Source organism: Pygocentrus nattereri, chromosome 17 (genome assembly GCF_015220715.1).
Source record: "Pygocentrus nattereri isolate fPygNat1 chromosome 17, fPygNat1.pri, whole genome shotgun sequence".
In the NCBI taxonomy this organism is placed as follows: Eukaryota; Metazoa; Chordata; class Actinopteri; order Characiformes; family Serrasalmidae; genus Pygocentrus; species Pygocentrus nattereri.
Genome location: NC_051227.1, coordinates 12,323,260 through 12,344,684, shown reverse-complemented (window position 1 = coordinate 12,344,684; position 21,425 = coordinate 12,323,260). Strand labels below are relative to the sequence as shown.

The following is a 21,425-nucleotide window of genomic DNA, read 5'->3' as shown; positions in this document are numbered from 1 at the left end:
TTTTTAGCATTACACAACTTTACCAACCCCGTCCCAACTTTTCTGGAACATGTTATTGGCATCAAATTCAAAATTGGCAAATATTTTTCAAAAAACAATAAAATTTCTCAGATTCAACATTTGATTTGTTGTCTTTCTGCTGTTTTCCTTCAAAAATATGGTTTGCTTGATTTGCGCATCATTGCATTTTGTTTTTATTTACATTCTGTATACTGTCCCAAATGTGACAAATATTAACTCACCATGAACGCTGCTAACCTCTTTTAAGGATAACCTCACTCTGGACTCTGTTTGGCCAGCTGATTGTTATGATTTGTGCCGATGTGCGTTACCAATAGGAAAGTTGCAGAGCGACTACAAACTCAGTGAGGTTGTGGGTTTTCTCTCAGCTTCTTTTTCAATTGTTGGCCATGATAAACGTCAATACCAATTTATCTGAAACTAGCTCATATCGACCGATAATATCGGCACACTGATTTATCGGACGGGCTCTACTGCTGATAATGTGATGACTAGTATGACAACCTGCTGTCATGTGCAAGTGATTGTTTAACCATCAACCATCAATTAACCATCAACCTGCTCTGAAATTGTTTCATGCAACTCGCAACATAAAAAAAAGACAATTTCATTAAAATTTTCACAACATCCAGTCAGACGTCTCCAGTGCAGACCCTCTGAGGCGGCTGTTTGAACATGTGACTGATTGCAGACCTGGTCCATGTTCTGAGCGGAGCGCGTCACACTCCCCACGTCCGTCAGCCGGTGCTCACGGTCGTCCCAGCGACCGTACGCCAGGTCAATCCCACCAACAAATGCCACAGACTGGTCGATCACCACAATCTTCTCATGGTGAGCCCAAAGGTAGACTGAAGAGGAGACATGGTCAGGGTGCCTCATCACCTGCAGAGGATATAAAGACATACAGAATAACACAGCATGATCTACCCAACTCATTAGCATGATGCTACCTGCATGACAAATCACCACACACTCGCCTCAAACTGTGTGGAGTTGTTCAGCATCTCTAACAGCCTTGATTCAGTAACTGACTTTATTAGAAACACCCACTTTGTGCTTCCACTAACTGACCACTTTATTATAAACACCCACTTTGTGCTTCCACTAACTGACCACTTTATTATAAACACCCACTTTGTGCTTCCACTAACTGACCACTTTATTAGAAACACCCACTTTGTGCTTCCACTAACTGACCACTTTATTAGAAACACCCACTTTGTGCTTCCACTAACTGGCCACTTTATTATAAACACCCACTTTGCGCTTCCACTAACTGACCACTTTATTATAAACGCCCACTTTGCGCTTCCACTAACTGGCCACTTTATTATAAACGCCCACTTTGTGCTTCCACTAACTGGCCACTTTATTAGAAACACCCACTTTGTGCTTCCACTAACTGGCCACTTTATTAGAAACACCCACTTTGTGCTTCCACTAACTGGCCACTTTATTAGAAACACCCACTTTGTGCTTCCACTAACTGACCACTTTATAATAAACGCCCACTTTGTACTTCCACTAACTGGCCACTTTATTATAAACGCCCACTTTGTGCTTCCACTAACTGGCCACTTTATTATAAACGCCCACTTCGTACTTCCACTAACTGACCACTTTATTAGAAACGCCCACTTTGTGCTTCCACTCACTGGCCACTTTATAATAAACGCCCACTTTGTGCTTCCACTAACTGACCACTTTATTAGAAACGCCCACTTTGTGCTTCCACTAACTGGCCACTTTATTAGAAACACCCACTTTGTGCTTCCACTAACTGGCCACTTTATTAGAAACACCCACTTTGTGCTTCCACTAACTGGCCACTTTATTAGAAACACCCACTTCGTGCTTCCACTAACTGGCCACTTTATTAGAAACACCCACTTTGTGCTTCCACTAACTGGCCACTTTATTAGAAACACCCACTTCGTGCTTCCACTAACTGGCCACTTTATTAGAAACACCCACTTTGTGCTTCCACTAACTGGCCACTTTATTAGAAACACCCACTTTGTGCTTCCACTAACTGGCCACTTTATTATAAACACCCACTTCGTACTTCCACTAACTGACCACTTTATTATAAAGGCCCACTTTGTGCTTCCACTAACTGGCCACTTTATTATAAACGCCCACTTCGTACTTCCACTAACTGGCCACTTCATTACTGTAACTGTACACCAGTAGGGTGGAGCTCTGAGAGAAAGGTATCCTCACAGTTACCTTGATGTTGGGGTGAAGGTGCAGCAGCGTCCTCTTGCTGTATTCACTGTTGATGCCCAGAGCCAGCTCCACCTCTTTATACAGCATTACAAAGATGCGCACACCTTGTTGCTGTAAACACAAACACAAACATCTCACATGCAGACACTGCAGGAGACGCCTCCCACTGAGCTCATCAGTCACAGAGGCAGAGCGGACTGCATTAGAAACAGAGCTGCAGCTGTTTCCACTGTAACGGTAGATCTACAAAGTGCACCTATACAGTAAATGGAGCTGATAAAATGGACAATGAGCCTAAAAATAAGGAGGTGGTCAGAATGTTATGCCTGACTGGTGTCATACACACACACACACACACACACACACACACACACACACACACACACACACACACACACACACACACACATCGCTGTTATCTCCTAAATGCCAACTATACAGGAGAAGGAAAAAACCTACTTTACTTTTAGTTAAAGGAACCAGAGATTTGTCCAAGTCATTTTGGGTCGTTTCTTTTAGTCCACGCATCATGAAATTTACAGGCATCGTAAAGGACCACAAGTGTTTTCAAATTATGCCAAAAACGGAAAAATAATCAAAAATGAAGATCCGACATTTTCTTCTGACAACAGCGAGATATATATATATATATATATGTATGAAAATAAATGACAGTATTATTGGGCTTATGAACTCCAGTTAGACTAAAGCCTGATGGTCTAATATGAGACCATTCTTTTGTTAGTGGTCAGCTTTACCATCAGCGTTAGCATAACCCTGTCTGCTCTGAGGTCGACCTGCTGGTGCTCAAACGTTTATGTTACTGAACATGTGCGCATGTTCATGTCCACCTACTGAGCGCCACACTGAGAACAGCAGCCATGCAGCCTGACAAAGTGAAAGTGCTCAAGGGAAAGATACTGGTGCACTGTGGGAAATGTAGTGCCTGGAGTGAACTGGAATGGCCATAATGTTTGAGTAGTTTAGTGACACTTAGAGGAAACTTTAGAGCTGATCTAGTGGCCTACAGTTTAAGCATAAACACTGGGGGGTCTAAAGCGGGGTCGCTGTGACACACCAGTCTGAGATGGTCACAATGAATAATTATTGTGAATATAATATCAAAACACATTTATGATTTTTACAGTGATTTTTTTATCAGTGTTTCGCAAACTGTGCGGCACCAAATCCAATGAAACAGGTCGAGTTCTACTCAGTTTATGATTGAACATGTAGTCAGCGCTAAAATAATGGGCCTGTGTTTGAACTGAACCACGAATAAATGTCACGATGCACTGAATCACTTCCTCAATAACAGCGATTACTGATGAATTACGCTGATAATAACAGTCCCACTCACTGCTTTGCGTTTGAGGATGCAGTCGAGTCTCCAGCGGTTTCCCTCGACCACCGGCCTCTTCAGGAAGATCTCTGGACTCAACCTGCACACAACGATACACAACTTACTGACATCAGCAAGCAACACAAATCAATCAGAACGAGATAAAAACATTTCATTACACATATAATAATGTTGATCTGATACTTTGATACCCTGCTCTTCAGTGGTCAGGACCCCAATGGACCGCCACAGGGCAGGTATTATTTGGGTGGTGGGTCATTCTCAGCACTGCAGTAACACTGACGTGGTGGTGGTGTGTCAGTGTGTGTTGTGCTGGTCTGAGTGGATCAGACACAGCAGTGCTGCTGGAGTTTTTAAACACCTCAGTGTCGCTGCTGGACTGAGAACAGTCCACCAACCAAAAACATCCAACACAATGCTGACCAACACAAACTGTGCAGCAGCAGATGAGCTGTTGTCTCTGACTCTACATCTACAAGGTGGAACGACAAGGTAGGAGTGTCTAATAGAGTGGACAGTGAGTGGACACAGTGTTTAAAAACTCCAGCAGCACTGCTGTGTTACCGCAGTTCTGAGAATGACCCACCACCGAGAAATCCAGCTGCTGGATTTATATTTATATATTTATATATATATATATATATATATATATATATATATATATATATATATATATATATATATATATATACACACACACACACACACACACACACACACACACACACAGGCCAGTTTATTACATACACCTTGCTAGTAAAAGATTGGACCCCCTTTTGCCTTCAGAACTGCCTTAATTCTTCGTTTCATACTTTCAACAAGGTGTTGGAAACGTTCCTCAGAGATTTTGGTTGGTTATTTGAGTTCCTGCTGCCTTTCTATCATCTGGAACGAGTCTGTCCATTCTCCTCTGACCTCTCACATCAACAAGGCATTTTCGTCCACTTAACCTAATAAAGTGGCCAGTGAGTGTATTTTATATATATATATATATATATATATATATATATATATATATATATATATATATATATATATATATATATATATATATAAAATTTTTGTTTCTTCAAATATTAACACTTTTCTCAGCAAATAAACACAAACTACACAAATAAATAGATTTTGTAAATGTGTCTTGGGTGCCTAAGACTTTCACACAGTACTGTATTTGAAAATAAAACCGTTTCAGACGCTGAAGTAAACCTATTTTTGTAGGTAACAGTGGCGTATTATTCTGACGTTACTTAACTTGTGAATACGAGACATTTTAGCAACTAAAGGTAAATCTGAAATGTTTCATTGTGCAAAACAACAAAAACAAAACTGAAACATATAAAAATGAACCTGTCAGTGTTGCACTCCAACACTGATCAGCCACTCCTTGCATATATAACTTCTCATTGTTCTGCTGTGAGGCTGTGAGTGAGCTGAACAATATTACGATCAGATTACAGTGAGATTCACCAGCACTAAAGCCTCCTGACCGCGCTCCACACCCTCCACACGCTGCAGGATTCAGGGATATTAATAGCAGCGGAAGGACAGAGAACACAACACCGGCTCCGTAACAGACACCGCACACAGCCAGCGCTCGGCGCCACACCACACGCTGGACTCTAATTAATCTCTAACTCTCAGCAGGACTTTTGTGTGCACTTATTTCATATCGTCTACACTGATATGTGACAGTGTGTTTAATTATATCTCCAGTAGAGCAGAGCATTCAGGTGTTGCTGAGTTACTGCACTGAAATACACTATACTGCCAAAAGTATTTGGTGGTCTGGCAATCCATAGGGTTTAATATGATGTCGGCCCACCCTTTGCAGCTATAACAGCTTCAGCTCTTCTAGGAAGGCTTTCCACAAGGGTTAGGAGTGTTTATTGGAATTTTTGACCGTTCTTCCAGAAGCACATTTGTGAGGTCAGACACTGATGTTGGACAAGAAGGTGTGGCTCACAGTCTCCGCTCTAATTCATCCCAAAGGTGTTCTATTGGGTTGAGGTCAGGACTCAAAATCTCTTGGTATTAAGAGTTCCTTTCACTGGAACTAAGGGACCGAGCTCAACTCCTGAAAAATGACCCCACACCATGATCCCCCCTCCACCAAACTTTACACTCGGCACAATGCAGTCAGACTAGTACCGTTCTCCTGGCAACTGCCAAAACCAGACTCGTCCATCGGATTTCCAGATGGAGAAGCGTGATTGGTCACTCCAGAGAACACGTCTCCCCTGCTCTAGAGTCCAGTGGCGGCACTTTACACCACTGCATTCCACGCTTTGCATTGTGCCTGGTGATGTATGGCTTGGATGCAGCTGCTCGGCCATGGAAACCCATTCCATGAAGCTCTCTACGCTGTTCTTGAGCTGATCTGAAGGCCACATGAAGTTTGGAGGTCTGTAGTGATTGACTCTGCAGTAAGTTGGTGACCTCCGAACACTATGCACCTCAGCATCCGCTGACCCCGCTCTGTCATTTTACGTGGCCGACCACCTCATGGCTGAGTTGCTGTCGTTCCCAATCGCTTCCACTTTGTTATAATCCCACTGACAGTTGACTGTGGAATATTTAGTAGTGAGGGAATTTCACGACTGGATGCTGGAATTCACTGAGCTCCTGAGAGCGACCCATTCTTTCACTAATGTCTGTAGAAGCAGTCTGCAGGCCTAGGGGCTTGGTTCTATACACGTGTGACCATGGAAGTGTTTGGAACACTTGAATACAGTGATTTGGATGGGTGAGTGAATACTTTCGGAAATGTAGTGTATTTGTACTCATAACTCTGCACAAAGGAACATTTTATTTCTCTGTCATGACACTGCAGGTAGATTTAATCATCGGTTCAATCCCCCACCTGGGCAAACATCCTACACTAAACCAATAAGAGTCCTTGGGCAAGACTCCTAACTCTATCTTCCCCTACCTGACACACTCTCTAAGCCGTTTCTCCCCCAGGGTCGTGGAGCTTATCCCAGTGGTCATCAAGCAGAAGGCAGGATACACCCTGGACAGGCTACCAGTCCATCACAGGACAGTTTATGTAGTAATAAGATTAAAATATTCTAAGCTAAAGTATCTGTATTAGTTATTGATGATGCAGCTCAGTGTACCAGGAAGGTGTTCTCATGAAACTGCGCATATGTAAATGGAGTGTACAGAATACAAATCAGTAACCAAATAAATTTCATACATAATCAAAAGAATAGCACACAGTTCATCCAGACGTGTGCAAATGTTTAGGTGCCCAGGTCAAATTCCATGTTTTGCTGCTCTACAGAGACCACACTTCTGTACATTTTAATGCAGTTTCTGCTAAGCTTTAACATATAGGGGAAAAAATGAAGTATAATAATACAAAAAAAAAAAAACAATATGGAAAATGCAAAAATTAGGGCACAGTGTTTATGTCAAATTCAGTCAATAAATAGAAACTGTGCACAGAAATGAGCTGAAAAGGCCATAATAAGTGTGTTCTCTGTAACGGATGAGTTAACTTACACAAAATCAACAAAATATGGAATTTGACCAGAAGGTGCACAAACCTTTGCATATGACTCATCTCACCAGCAAACCTTTATTATTATTATTTTTATTATTATTACTGTGGTTGTTTTGTTGTTGTTATATTATTATTATTATTATTATTGTTGTTTTGTTGTTGTTGTTGTTTTAGTTCTTGTTAATTATAATAATAATAATAATAATATTTATGGAGATCTTTTCATACCTGTAGCAGCTTGAAGTGTCAACAGTAATAACAGAAATAAAACAGATATCATTGAAGACTCTGATATTCATAATCAGCTGTTAGCTGAACTCTCCCACCTTGCTTTCAGTTTGAAAACTGCATTTTCTACAAATGATGTTTTTTGCCTTTCTCAATAACTGAGGCGAAGCAGGATTTGAGCAGTGCTGACTCGGCTGACAGTGCAACCTTTAACCCCTGTTGACACTTTCTGCCAGCTGTTATCAGATTACATGGCATGTTTAATAGAGATGATACGGCGCGATGTGTGTAAACAACTGCTGTGTTTGGGGTCAGGTTAGGGACTTACCACCAGTCTGTGATGAAGATTTCCTCTTTAGCTGCCTCCAGAGCGTTTGCTACATCCTCCATGTAGGTTTTACCATTCACATACCTGCAGACGTCAGATGACATAAGGCAAGACAGGAGTGCAACAAAACGACATGTTAGAAGTACATCATGCATGTAAACACACACACACACACACACACACACACACACACACACACACACACACACTGTATCATTTGGAGGGTATACAGTGGCCTTTACTATTTTACACGTATATAGTGGACTGTACCATTTGACAGGTATATAGTGGACTGTACCATTTGACAGGTATATAGTGGACTGTACCGTTTGACAGGTATACAGTGGACTGTACCATTCGACAGGTATACAGTGGACTGTACCGTTTGACAGGTATACAGTGGACTGTACCATTCGACAGGTATACAGTGGACTACCATTTTACACGTATATAGTGGACTGTACCGTTTGACAGGTATACAGTGGACTGTACCATTTGACAGGTATATAGTGGACTGTACCATTCGACAGGTATATAGTGGACTGTACCATTCGACAGGTATATAGTGGACTGTACCATTCGACAGGTATACAGTGGACTACCATTTTACACGTATATAGCGGACTGTACCGTTTGACATGTATATAGCGGACAGTACCGTTTGACAGGTATACAGTGGACTGTACCATTTTACATGTATATAGTGGACTGTACCATTTGACAGGTATACAGTGGACTGTACCGTTTGACAGGTATACAGTGGACTGTACCATTTTACATGTATATAGTGGACTGTACCATTTGACAGGTATACAGTGGACTGTACCGTTTGACAGGTATACAGTGGACTGTACCATTTGACATGTATATAGTGGACTGTACCATTTGACAGGTATACAGTGGACTGTACCGTTTGACAGGTATACAGTGGACTGTACCGTTTGACATGTATATAGTGGACTGTACCATTTTACATGTATATAGTGGACTGTACCATTTGACAGGTATACAGTGGACTGTACCGTTTGACAGGTATACAGTGGACTGTACCATTTGACATGTATATAGTGGACTGTACCATTTGACATGTATATAGTGGACTGTACCATTTGGCAGGTATATTTTCCTGTTCTTTGGCGAAGGAGTCAAAGCGATGTGTTCTGAGGAAAGCCTTCCCATGTTTCCGGACGAACTCCTCGATGGCCTGCCCCCACCAGCGGGCATGTCTGTAACTGTTACACTTCAGCACCAACGTCCTGTACAGAAGCAAAAACCACACTCAGCACCTGTCTGCTACGTGACCACTTCCTCTTCACTCCGAGAGCTTCCTGTCCAAGACTCACCTGGACAGACTGTCTATCCTCACTCCGTGCTTTGTCTCTGTGTGCTTGGAGTCCATTTTGATGTTGAACTCTTTGTCCACCAGAAGCACGAACGAAATGGCTCCTGTGTCCGGTTTCAGGTACATCAGGAAAGAATCTTTCAGCACCAACCACCTTAATGAAGAAGATAAAAAATAAAAAAGTAACTTTTTTCTATTTAAAACAGCCATCAAGTTAAATTATTCATTAATGCAAGATAATTCATGTGAAAACAGAAGGACAAAAACCAAAATGACGAAAAAACAGGAGTTTCCAGAACTGGAGTTAAAAACTGATTAAAGCTCCAGAGAAAATGTATCTCCTAACAACCACCTGGAAGAGCTGCTCAACCCCAAAACTGCCCCCATAAAGCTTTGATCTTTGACAGAGGAGAAAATCAAGCTGCTTCAGATCTAAAAACACCCACAGGTGTTTCTGTCCATCCTTCCACTGAGAAAAGGAGACAGACACATCAAACAAAGAAGCTAAACGATGGACTGACCACCCCATAGTCCAGACCTCAACAACACTGAATGAGTAGACTGCTATCAAGCCACAGCATGGCATATGAAACTGGTGCTCATGTAAATGGAGTGCACAGAATACAAATCAATAAAAGAACAGCACACACTGCTTTGCTATTCTACAGAGAACAAATGTCTGCACATTTTAATGTAGACTGATTTATTTATTTGTTTATTTAACATACTGGGGGAAACAATAAAACATAAAATGTGACCTGTACAAAAGTTAGGGCACATTTTAAGTGTTTTCTTTGTTAATATGAGTAAATAAAAAGAAATTGTGCACTAAAATGAGCTGCAAAGGCCAGATTAAGTGTGTTGTGTGAAGAGGAAGTTTTAATTTATTTACAAACAGACAAAATACGCAAAATAGAAATATTTATAGAATAAACATACATTGCTGCAGGTACAGGCTGACTGGAGGGTAAGCTGAGCGCTCTGGAATGTTTTTACTGACCTCTTAGACCAGCGGTAGCAGATCTGACTGTGTCCACAGCAGTTCATGCCCGGGATCCGGTGACCTCCTGACCTTTTATATATCATACCCTCCCTGGAAGACACACAGATAACAACACTGTGTGAAATGTGAGAACCTGCTGACTCGGTCTTAAATCTCTTAATATCTGCTCATAACAGGCATTATTACATTAGTTTAAACTTTACAACTGCGATTAGGTGATTCTGATGGAGAAACAGGGGAAATAAAACATTCTTACAAGCCTTTTGGACCCAAATCATGGATGAAAGACATCTGGCTCACGTCAATAAACTCCATCTGTTAGAGAGAGACACCTGCTCAATATAATCATTTCATAGACACTGTCTCAACAATTAACCAAGACAAGCTTTACTGGATGCAAGAAAAAATAACATTCAGCCTAAAGAGAAACTGTAGAACAGACTCAGTTTATATCACAATACCTACATTTAGAGTCGGTTATTCATTCAGTCTAATGAGAAACTGTAGAACAGACTCAGTTTATATCACAATACCTACATTTAGAGTCGGTTATTCATTCAGTCTAATGAGAAACTGTAGAACAGACTCGGTTTATATCACAATACCTACATTTAGAGTCGGTTATTCATTCAGTCTAATGAGAAACTGTAGAACAGACTCGGTTTATATCACAATACCTACATTTAGAGTCGGTTATTCATTCAGCCTAATGAGAAACTGTAGAACAGACTCGGTTTATATCACAATACCTACATTTAGAGTCGGTTATTCATTCAGTCTAATGAGAAACTGTAGAACAGACTCGGTTTATATCACAATACCTACATTTAGAGTCGGTTATTCATTCAGTCTAATAAGAAACTGTAGAACAGACTCAGTTTATATCTCAATACCTACATTTAGAGTCGGTTATTCATTCAGCCTAATGAGAAACTGTAGAACAGACTCAGTTTATATCACAATACCTACATTTAGAGTCGGTTATTCATTCAGCCTAATGAGAAACTGTAGAACAGACTCAGTTTATATCACAATACCTACATTTAGAGTCGGTTATTCATTCAGCCTAATGAGAAACTGTAGAACAGACTCGGTTTATATCACAATACCTACATTTAGAGTCGGTTATTCATTCAGTCTAATGAGAAACTGTAGAACAGACTCGGTTTATATCACAATACCTACATTTAGAGTCGGTTATTCATTCAGTCTAATGAGAAACTGTAGAACAGACTCGGTTTATATCACAATACCTACATTTAGAGTCAGTTATTCATTCAGTCTAATGAGAAACTGTAGAACAGACTCAGTTTATATCACAATACCTACATTTAGAGTCGGTTATTCATTCAGCCTAATGAGAAACTGTAGAACAGACTCCGTTTATATCACAATACCTACATTTAGAGTCGGTTATTCATTCAGTCTAATGAGAAACTGTAGAACAGACTCGGTTTATATCACAATACCTACATTTAGAGTCGGTTATTCATTCAGTCTAATGAGAAACTGCATATATCACAAAAAGCCCTCGCCTACACTATTAGCAAACTGTAGCATGGCTGAAGATACAAGAGGGATTTGCTGACAACACTTTCCCCAACATGCTGCCAAATATACTGACAGAAAGCACCACATGTAGCCTTGAGCTACAGCACTGAAGATCAACCTATACAGCCACCTGTTCACAGTGGTGGTGATAGGAACCAGATGTCCCCCTCTAAAATCTCCTCACAGAAAGTTCCTACAGGAAATGGTTATGAATTCACTGCCTGATGACTGAGACGCTGTTTTGAGAAGAGCTTTGGCTTAAACATAAAAGCGATATGGCTTTATTTGCAGCAAACCACTGTGTTTACATCTGAAACACTGAACTAAGCAGAACTTTTGAAAGTGACTGGTGGAGTTTCCCTTTAACACTGAATATTATCAGAACCAGTACAAGGCTTGTGTATCCTGAGGGCGAATAAAGACACCCTAGATTAGAGATTGAGGTATAGATTAGCACCACTAACGCCAAATCTACACAATAACACTGCCAAAACAAACACACATGCTCCAGTTACAGCGCCAAACAGTGATCTAATCACACAGCCCAATCAGAACACGGCCTGAGGATCCACATTCAACTCCAATACGCACTGATTCAAACAGCTGTCTGCAGTGTTTACTTCACTTACTCACATCTGGACGGATGAACTGCCTCAGACAGCTGTCCACACTGAGTCCCATGGTCTGTGTGAAAGTTTGAACCAGTGCAGCTGAGCTTTATAGACCTATACAAAGTCTTAGGCCGTCTGAGAGAGCCCAGTCTTTACAGTTATCTAATCTAATGTAATCAAATCGTAATCTAATCCTTTATTAATTGAAATCAGACACTGTGCTCTTCTGTTTTCTTCAAACCTACATATTCATAAATTGCAAGATAGGATATCTTAGTGAGTGTAAACGTCTTTGATGTAGTCAGTAAATCGAATATTTCTCATTATGAGACCGCTGTAAGAATACTGTGAGATTGTTGAAGTTCTTTCAAGACATTTTTACTTGTTCTTAAGCAGTTCTATCTTTAAAAAGTGTCTTAATTCATTGGTAGATCATGTAACTTGTTTTAATCATTATTTCTTAAAACAAGGAAACTAATCTGCCAGTGGTATAAGACACAGTGGTGGTGATAGGAACCAGATGTCCACCTCTAAAAGCTCCCTCACAGGAAGCTTTGAACTAAACATAAAAGCGATATGGCTTTATTTGCAGCAAACCACTGTGTTTACATCTGAAACACTGAACTAAGCAGAACTTTTGAAAGTGACTGGTGGAGTTTCCCTTTAACACTGAATATTATCAGAACCAGTACAAGGCTCGTGTATCCTGAGGGCGAATAAAGACACCCTAGATTAGAGATTGAGGTATAGATTAGCACCACTAACGCCAAATCTACACAATAACACTGCCAATTTCATTGTTTCTTAAAACAAGCAAACTAACCTGCCAGTGGAATCAGACACTTTCAGCAGATAAAATCCATTAAAACTAGTAAAAATGTACAGAAACAGGTGGAATAATCTTAGAATATTCTTACAGCAGCCTCATAATGAGAGATATTAGATTTATTCACTACATTTAAGACATTTCCACTTGTTAAGATCTTATTTTTTTCAGTGTAACTCTACTGAAAACCGCACATTGAGATTACTGAACACTGTATTTATGTTTATTTACATGGATTCTCAAATAACAGCTGTCAAACGATTCCCATCATTAATTGTGACTAATTACCTTTGTCTCATTTGCTGAATAACTGAATGAACCCTAATGAAAGAGTTCTATGCATGAAGCAGTTCATTGTGTAGCAGCTAAATAACACAAGCGCACAGAATAAGCTTCATCTGAATCTACGATTTCAACAATTCGATGCCATTATTTTGAACGCAGCTTAAATTTTCATCACAGACGTTACTAACATCACTAACTACCTGCTAAAGCCACTCCCACTGCCCAGATAAACCACTTCTACTATTTTCTTTGGTGTCTAAGACGTTTGCACAGCACTGTGATCGTTTTATGCCAGTGAAAAATCCTTAAACGACTGTGATCCAACCAAACGTGCTGTAACTCCTGCCTTGTTTATTCAGTTAATCTGGTTTTTAACATTTTAAGCATTGCTTTGGAGAAAACAGCTGGAGGGCTTACGGTCGCATGGTACTTTCGGTACGTCCCCATCCTCAGCAGCTTGTTCAGATAGTCCTCCAGCTGTTTCTGCACAGGAAAACAAGCAAAGTGTCACTACATGGGTCTTTTATACAACAAAGAGGAACCCTGAGGACCTTCTGGATCTCCAGAGAAGCTTGAAAATTCAAATAAAGGTCTGTAATTTCTGTAATTTATCATCATGCTTGTATTTAAACTCAAAGTACTGCAATTACTTTTACACTGAAGAACAGGGTAACAAAGTATCAGTGAAACAGATGGACTACAGTCTGTAACTGTAGAACTACAAAGTGCAGCTATACAGTAAGTGGAGCTGATAAAATGGACAAGTGTAGAAACAAGAAGGTGGTCAGAATGTTATGACTGACCGGTGTATGATAATGACTGCTACACGATTTAGATAAAACACTGTAACGTCTTTTAAACACATCGTCACTGTCCAAAGGAAGACAAGAGTCTCTGAAATAGCAACTTTAAAAGAGAGGGCAAACACATGTGTACCTTTTAATGCAGGTAAATGTAAAGAGGCTTTATCCCAAATGATTCTTCAGCACATTTATAAGGACAGTCGTTATGTGATGAGTAAATGGTGATGAGTAAAAATGTAAATAAACTGGAGATACATGTTTTATTTTGGACAGCAACGACATAAAACAGGGACGTTTATCTTATTTCGGATGGCGATGACTGCATTCTTGTTGTAACTCTTGAAAATGAACAGCGTATTAGTTTAAAAAAGGAAACAAAGGAGAAGCAGATATTTTACAGGGTTTTATAGTTTATATTTAGATAAAAACTAGACATGCCACCTGTATGCGGAGTGGAATTACAATATTTTATGAGTTGATGTTGGAAGAATTGTAGAAGACTCGTCATATTTGTCTTATGATGGTTTGATATTTGATGATATGCTGCATCGTTTTATACAGAGCTGGAGTTACTGACCCTCCTGCTGGACACTTGCTCCTCTCGGGCTAACTCGTCTCTCGCCCCCCGTGGCAAACTTGGCATCTGCCTCACCTCACTCTGATTTACACTCTTCCTCCGAACTGTGTGACTGAGAGAGAGAGAGAGAGAAAGAGTTAAATATACTGTACAGCAGATATTAATTACATAAACTCTCAAATTTTAATTTTCTTACATCTAAAAGCTCTATAATGTTCATATGATCCACACAGTCACTCTGACAGACTGTAATACACTACAGGAAGCGTAGGGGGCGATATGGCTTCTACTGTTTCATTTAAAAAGCTCTATAATGTTCATATGATCCACACAGTCACTCTGACAGACTGTAATACACTACAGGAAGCGTAGGGGGCGATATGGCTTCTACTGTTTCATTAAAAAAGCTCTATAATGTTCATATGATCCACACAGTCACTCTGACAGTCTGTAATACACTACAGGAAGCGTAGGGGGCGATATGGCTTCTACTGTTTCATTTAAAAAGCTCTATAATGTTCATATGATCCACACAGTCACTCTGACAGACTGTAATACACTACAGGAAGCGTAGGGGGCGATATGGCTTCTACTGTTTCATTTAAAAAGCTTTATAATGTTCATACGATCCACACAGTCACTCTGACAGACTGTAATACACTACAGGAAGGGTAGGGGGCGATACGGCTTCTACTGTTTCATTTAAAAAGCTTTATAATGTTCATACGATCCACACAGTCTCTCTGACAGACTGCAGCTCTGGTTTCAACCCAGTCTAACATTCATACAGGGCCTGCCGTGTTATCGTACAGATTGTGTTGCACTTACTGTTCATGTCACACATCTGAGAAGCAGAGTGAAAAGAACCAGAAAAGATAAAAAGAGAAGAGATGAAAGGAAAGGTGTGAGAGAATAAAGAAACTGATCTACAGGAAAAATGAGAAGTCCCAGCAGGAGAAATTAATTACAATGTTGCAGTGACACAAATCTTTTGGTTTCACGCTCTTAAAACAAGGTGAGAAGAGGAGATTATTTGGAGGGACGCCATAGAAGAACCACTTGACAGCACTTTTCACCATTTCAATGGTTCTTTCTATAAGAAGCATCTCTGACCAGTTCCAGTTAATAAAATACAAATTAATTGTTCTCATAATAACATTAAATAATATTTAACAGTTACAGGTAATTAGGTAGGCTGTGTCCAACCAGATTAACCGATTAATGCTAAGATTAAAAAATGCTAAATAGGAAAATTTGGCCATAGATTTTTTTTCTGTTTGACAAAAACAGCTCAAATTTGGTGTGAGGCCACTTTGTGACACTGCATGTCCAACTAGTATCTGAAAATGTTAACAACCTGTATGTTTCATACACTATGTGGACAAAAATGTGAAGACACCCCCGTTAATTATTGAGTTCAGGTGTTTCAGCCACATCCATTGCTAACAGGGGGCTCAAATCAAGCTCATAGCCTTGCAGTCACCATAGACAAACACTGGCAGTACACTGCCTTTAAACAGGGCACTGTCATAGGATGCCGCCTCTGCCACAAGTCAGAGTGTTAGGTTGCTGATCTGCTAGAGCTGCCCCTGACAACTGTAAATGCTATGATTGTATAATGGAAGCGTCCAGGAGCATCAAGTGTAGCTGTAGACCACAGAAACTCAAAGAGCGGGGCTGCCAAGTGCTGAAGCGATGTCGATCCTCTGTTACTCACAATAACTGCACATTAGGAGCTTCAGAAAATGGGTTTAATGGCCGAGCAGCTGAACACAAGCCTAAGATCAAAATGCGCAAAGCCAAGTGTCGGCTGGAGGGGAGTAAAGCTGGACTCTGGAGCAGTACACCCATGTTCTGTGGAGTGACCAGCTTCTCTACCTGTCAGTCTGGGTTTGGCGAATGCCAGGAGAACGTTATCTGCCTGACTCCACTGTGCCAGCTGTAAAGTTTGGTGGAGGAGGGATGATAGGGTTGTTTTTCAGGGGTTGGTCTAGAACCCTTAGTTCCAGTGAAGGGGAACCTTCAAATATTAATGCTACCCATATAATATTATACTTTGACTTGCTCTGAATCACTGTACATAAATAAACTTTATATTTGTCTTTACTTTGAACTCTCCAAGCTGCGACTGACTTCTTTGGCTCTGACAGTATAACATGTTATTAACACTATTTATAATGCATTTTATTAACAATATATAGCATAATAAACATGGCTATTAAATGTAATTTGGTGTAACTCATTTTTATAAATACCAAGTTCATAATGCCATATGAATGCATTATAACATGTTATAAATGTGTTTACAGATGCTTACCAATGTGACATTCATAGAAAATGTTACCCTGATTGAAAGCAAAACTAAATCTTTTTTTTTTAATCTAATGTTGGCAACCCTAGAAATTCACGTACATTCCCATTCATATTTTTTGTTTTAAAGTTCACCCGTGCGTTTAGGTGTGGACACAAAAACAGCCATTCAGATAAGCACCTCAACCCCACAGTGAAGAACAGTGGGAGGACTTGTGATATTGTGGGGCTGCTTTTCTTACAAAAGCCCTGGACACTTTTTTAAACACATGGAATGACAAACTCGATGGAGTATCAACAGAAACGAAACCAAAACCTGACTGTCTTCGCCAGGGAGTTCACGTTGGGGTATAGTTTGGATCCAAAGCATGCCTCAAAATCAACACAAAAATGGTTCACTGACCACCGAATTCAGGCTTTGTTTTGGGCTTAAAACCCACTTACTAAAGCTTGACTATACTCCACACACTGTAATGCTAGTTGGTGAGGTGCTATGTCTTGGCTGATGGAGCACATGTGGATTAAAAGCAGCTCTATAACGCTGACTGAGCTTAAAATGATCAAAATCCATGAAAGCACTGACACTTAATGTTTGAGTGATACTTTTTTTGAGTGATACTTTTTTGATCCCACAACCGGGGAAATTCCACCTCCGCATTTAACCCATGCGTGAAGTGAAACACCACATACACACTAGTGAACACACACACTAGGGGGCAGTGAGCACACACTTGCCCGGAGCGGTGGGCAGCCCTATCCACGGTGGCGGGGAGCAGTTGAGGGTTAGGTGTCTTGCTCAAGGACACCTCAGTCATGGACTGTCGGCCCTGGGGATCGAACAGACAACCTTCTGGTCACAGGGCCAGATCCCTAACCTCCAGGCCACGACTGCCTCAGTTTCCCACTGAGGTTATATTTTTGAAAAAGATTCTTTGGCTGTGCCTGAAATTGAAAGCAGCTGCGTCGAGGCCTCAATATGTGCGAAGAAATGGACCGCTCACTGCTAGCTGTTAGCGTTTAGCTGTGTTAGCCTTAACTGTTAGCATCTTTTACCCAAAATTATGGGGTTTTTTTTGGAAAGCTAGAAAACTTTTAATAATCAAAATGTGGTATTTCACAGAAATTCAGCACTTGTCTCACATGAAGAAGCTCTAACCCTCCAAAATGCCTCAAGGTTTCACTACTAAGTATTAGCTTACATCAGCAAACAGACTACAAAACCAGACACTCCACAGAGATGAAGCTCTAAAATGAGAGATTTAACCTCTCTCTACCAGATCCAGGCGGTCAGTGCAGGGTGTGAAATACAGAGGTGGACAGTAACTGTACTTGTAACTGTGGTTTCTGTACTTAAGTAGTTTGTTTGTGTATCTGTACTGAAGTTTTTTCGTTCTGGGTGACTTTTTACTTTCACTCCACTACATTTCAGAGTCTAATATCTTCCTTTTTCCTCCTACATTTTGTGAAATCTGTCGTTCCTTTTGGTTTCTGTGTGTATAAAAACGTAACATGTCAAAACAAAAGAAGCGCAAAGCCAGAGCACCAATCAGGGCCCAGCGGTCACTTTGTTTAAAGCTGGTTTTGACCTGTTGGTCATACCGATCCAGTGCAGCACACGGTTCAACGTCAGCGCAGCAGCGTAAAACTAAAAAAACTTTTACCTTGGGTGTCTCTACTTTAACTCCAGTACATGATTTGTGTACTTTGTCCACCAATGCCTATAAGCCACCCTGTCAATTAGCCTGCATGCTCATCTGAATGAGTGCTGGTGTCAGACCTGCGTGAGGGTAGCGGGATCCTCATGAAGGTTTTGTAGCGCAGCAGTTCTCTGTGCAACTCCACAAAGTGCTTCTCCTTCCTCTTCACCACCCAGGTGAAATTCCCGTGCCTCATCTCGATCCTGAACACCACCGGCATGGCCTGGACCCCCACATCAACAGGACAAAGCAAAACAGAGGTCAATAAAATAGGCTGTGTAGATCTCCGTCTCCCAGACCTGGCATTTTCTCCTGTTTTCACCAAGTGGTTTGGTGTTAAGCGTTCCATTCTATATAAACTTACCGAGTCAGAACTGTTCACAGTGGTGGTGATAGGAACCAGACGTCCCCCTCTAAAAACTCCCTTAAAGAAATGGTTCTGAATTCACTGCCTGATGACTGAGACGGTGTTTTATGGTAGTTTAGAGAACTTCAACTCCATTCATGGTGGAGGGAGACATGCAGGGCGCTGTGCGGCAAAATAGTCCCCAAAGACAACTTATTATTCCAGATTTTCCACTATTTTCCATCATCAACATTCAATATAAACTCAGAAGACTCGTGTAGGTTCTCTGGTGGTTCTGGATGGTAAATAAAATGTCTATATCTGTGTTGTAGTCATGGCGACGCCTGGTTCTTATTAGCACCACTTTAAAGACGTCTGAACCGTTTCACACCAAACCGCTCTGAACCTCTGTTTACACCTCACACACTGGATTAATGGGGGGAGTTTTGAAAATTTGGTGGAATTCCTCTTTCAAAACTTGGCTGATTGACATTGTTTGGGGTGGGTGGAGGGAGGGTGGAGGGTGGGGACTGTGCTGAACCATTTTAAGACCTCACTGAACTCATTCGTCCATGGAGATCTGTCTTTATTTATAGAGACAAAGAATTCTGCAGAAAATCTGAAAAAGGGCATTTTTGCTCTATTCAAATATTAATTACTAACAATATTAAAAATATTACTTTAATACTTCTTACAGAAAAAAACAGGCCATTTTATGACCTTAAATATCCAGAGCATGTATGTGTTCTACAGACCCTGGACACGCTCCTCTGGTTGGAGGTGTTGAAGCGGTCCTTCGCTCTGATGAAGCGCTCCACCTCCAGTATTTTGGCGGTGATGGGAGTGGATCTGAGGAAAACTTGAGCATCTGTCTCTTTAAAGCCCACCGTGCTGTACACCGCAGAGAATGGGATGTGGGACTCGCCTATGGCAGAGAACAGACAGATCAAAGAGACAGTTCAGGAAAAACACACATTCCCCTGTTATGACTGTGCTGCTCTGGGCAAACTGTGGATCTCAACAGTACGAAACTGCATGTTTCACTACAATGTGAGCCTAAAGAGGCTTGTCTGACTGGATTTACTGCAGTCAGTTAATAAAACTAATAACATCCACTGCAGCAGATTTTTTTATTATTGGTGATCGTTTGTTATAGTATTTTTATACGCAGCACTGCAGGCCCCGTGTGTCTGATCAAACTAATGAATCTAAGAAAAACTAAATATGATATTGTGTAGCCTGAAAATGTCTTGAAATACTATCATACAATATTCTCCACCCTTCCCACCCTTCTCACCCCGTCCCTCCCACTCTTCTCACCCTTCCCACCCCAAATTCCAAGAATTCCACAATATCCAGAAACACTGCCGACTTCTCTGGGCTCTTTTTTTTGGAGAAACATATGCTGCTTTTCAGACGCCATCTTTTTCAGGCACTTTCATGTTTATTTCAACATGACTCTCCAAGAAGCATCCTGCATGTGTTACAGCAGTGCAGCTGTGTAATCAGAGAGTGTCTTATCTGTCTCCTGTGGAAAACATAACAACTATAACAACAAAGTGATTAATAGACATAAAATACAATTCACATGATGGAAACTTGGTCTCGCCTAGCCTGAAGAGCTATATTCATTATTATATCACTTCATTTTCGCTACTGTTAATTAATTAATGTAGATAATTGGGAACTCCAACACAGCACCATTAATACACACAAATAAACAAAAATCACAGCGTTTCCAACGTTGCTTTCAAGTGTGGGTGGGAGAGCTGACGGTACCTGATGACCGCCGGTTTGATCCCCAGAGCCGACAGTACATGACTGAAGTGCCCATGAGCAAGACACCTAATTCCCAACTGCTTCCCAGGTGCTGTGGATAGGGCTGCCCACCGCTCTGGGCAAGTGTGCTCTCTGCCCCCTAGTGTGTGTGTTCACTAGTGTTTATGTGGTGTTTCACTGCATGGATGGGTTAAATGTGGAGGTAAAATTCCCCTGTTGGGACTAATAAGGGTCACTTAACTTGAAACCTCAGCCACAAGTACAAGTGTTGGAATAGGACCACATCGCTCGGGATTGTGCAGCATCACTAATGAGAAATCGTAAAGTTGAGAGACTGTCCTCAAACAGGTACAGTACAATTAGAAAAAAGGACCCCCTGAAAACTCACTTGTGTTGAACCAGCCTTTCTGTTTGGCTGCGTCTCCAAAGCAGACTAAACTGGCTGAATCACACACAGCGCAGTTGCGTCATCACTTGCGCTCATGTGTACCCACCCTGTTGCAGAAGTCTGAGCGTCTGACGCTGCAGTGTGGGAGGAAGGAAGAGACGGTGCTTTGGGAAAATAAATCAGTTACTGTGTTCCTGAGAATTAAAGACTATGCTGGACATGTTGAGGCGCGT

At 41.0% G+C, this 21,425-nt stretch overlaps 1 protein-coding gene across 3 annotated transcripts in view; it reads right to left on the bottom strand.

Annotated features, from left to right (window-relative positions):
- Nucleotides 1-21,425, bottom strand: part of pld1a (phospholipase D1a) — a 70,450-nt gene that overhangs the window by 24,745 nt on the left and 24,280 nt on the right. For 2 of the 3 annotated variants that reach the window (XM_017722324.2, XM_017722325.2), the window contains exons 3-14: nt 19,781-19,950; nt 18,760-18,902; nt 14,673-14,784; nt 13,710-13,775; nt 10,276-10,334; nt 10,017-10,109; nt 9,018-9,170; nt 8,781-8,930; nt 7,675-7,758; nt 3,611-3,692; nt 2,251-2,361; nt 715-903 (exon numbers count right to left, since the gene is read on the bottom strand). In XM_017722324.2, the coding sequence (XP_017577813.1) occupies nt 715-903; nt 2,251-2,361; nt 3,611-3,692; nt 7,675-7,758; nt 8,781-8,930; nt 9,018-9,170; nt 10,017-10,109; nt 10,276-10,334; nt 13,710-13,775; nt 14,673-14,784; nt 18,760-18,902; nt 19,781-19,950 (1,412 nt within the window). Of the gene's footprint in view, nt 1-714; nt 904-2,250; nt 2,362-3,610; nt 3,693-7,674; nt 7,759-8,780; nt 8,931-9,017; nt 9,171-10,016; nt 10,110-10,275; nt 10,335-13,709; nt 13,776-14,672; nt 14,785-15,500; nt 15,517-18,759; nt 18,903-19,780; nt 19,951-21,425 lie in introns of those variants that run through there. The other variant, XM_037546634.1, reaches the window with a different exon arrangement.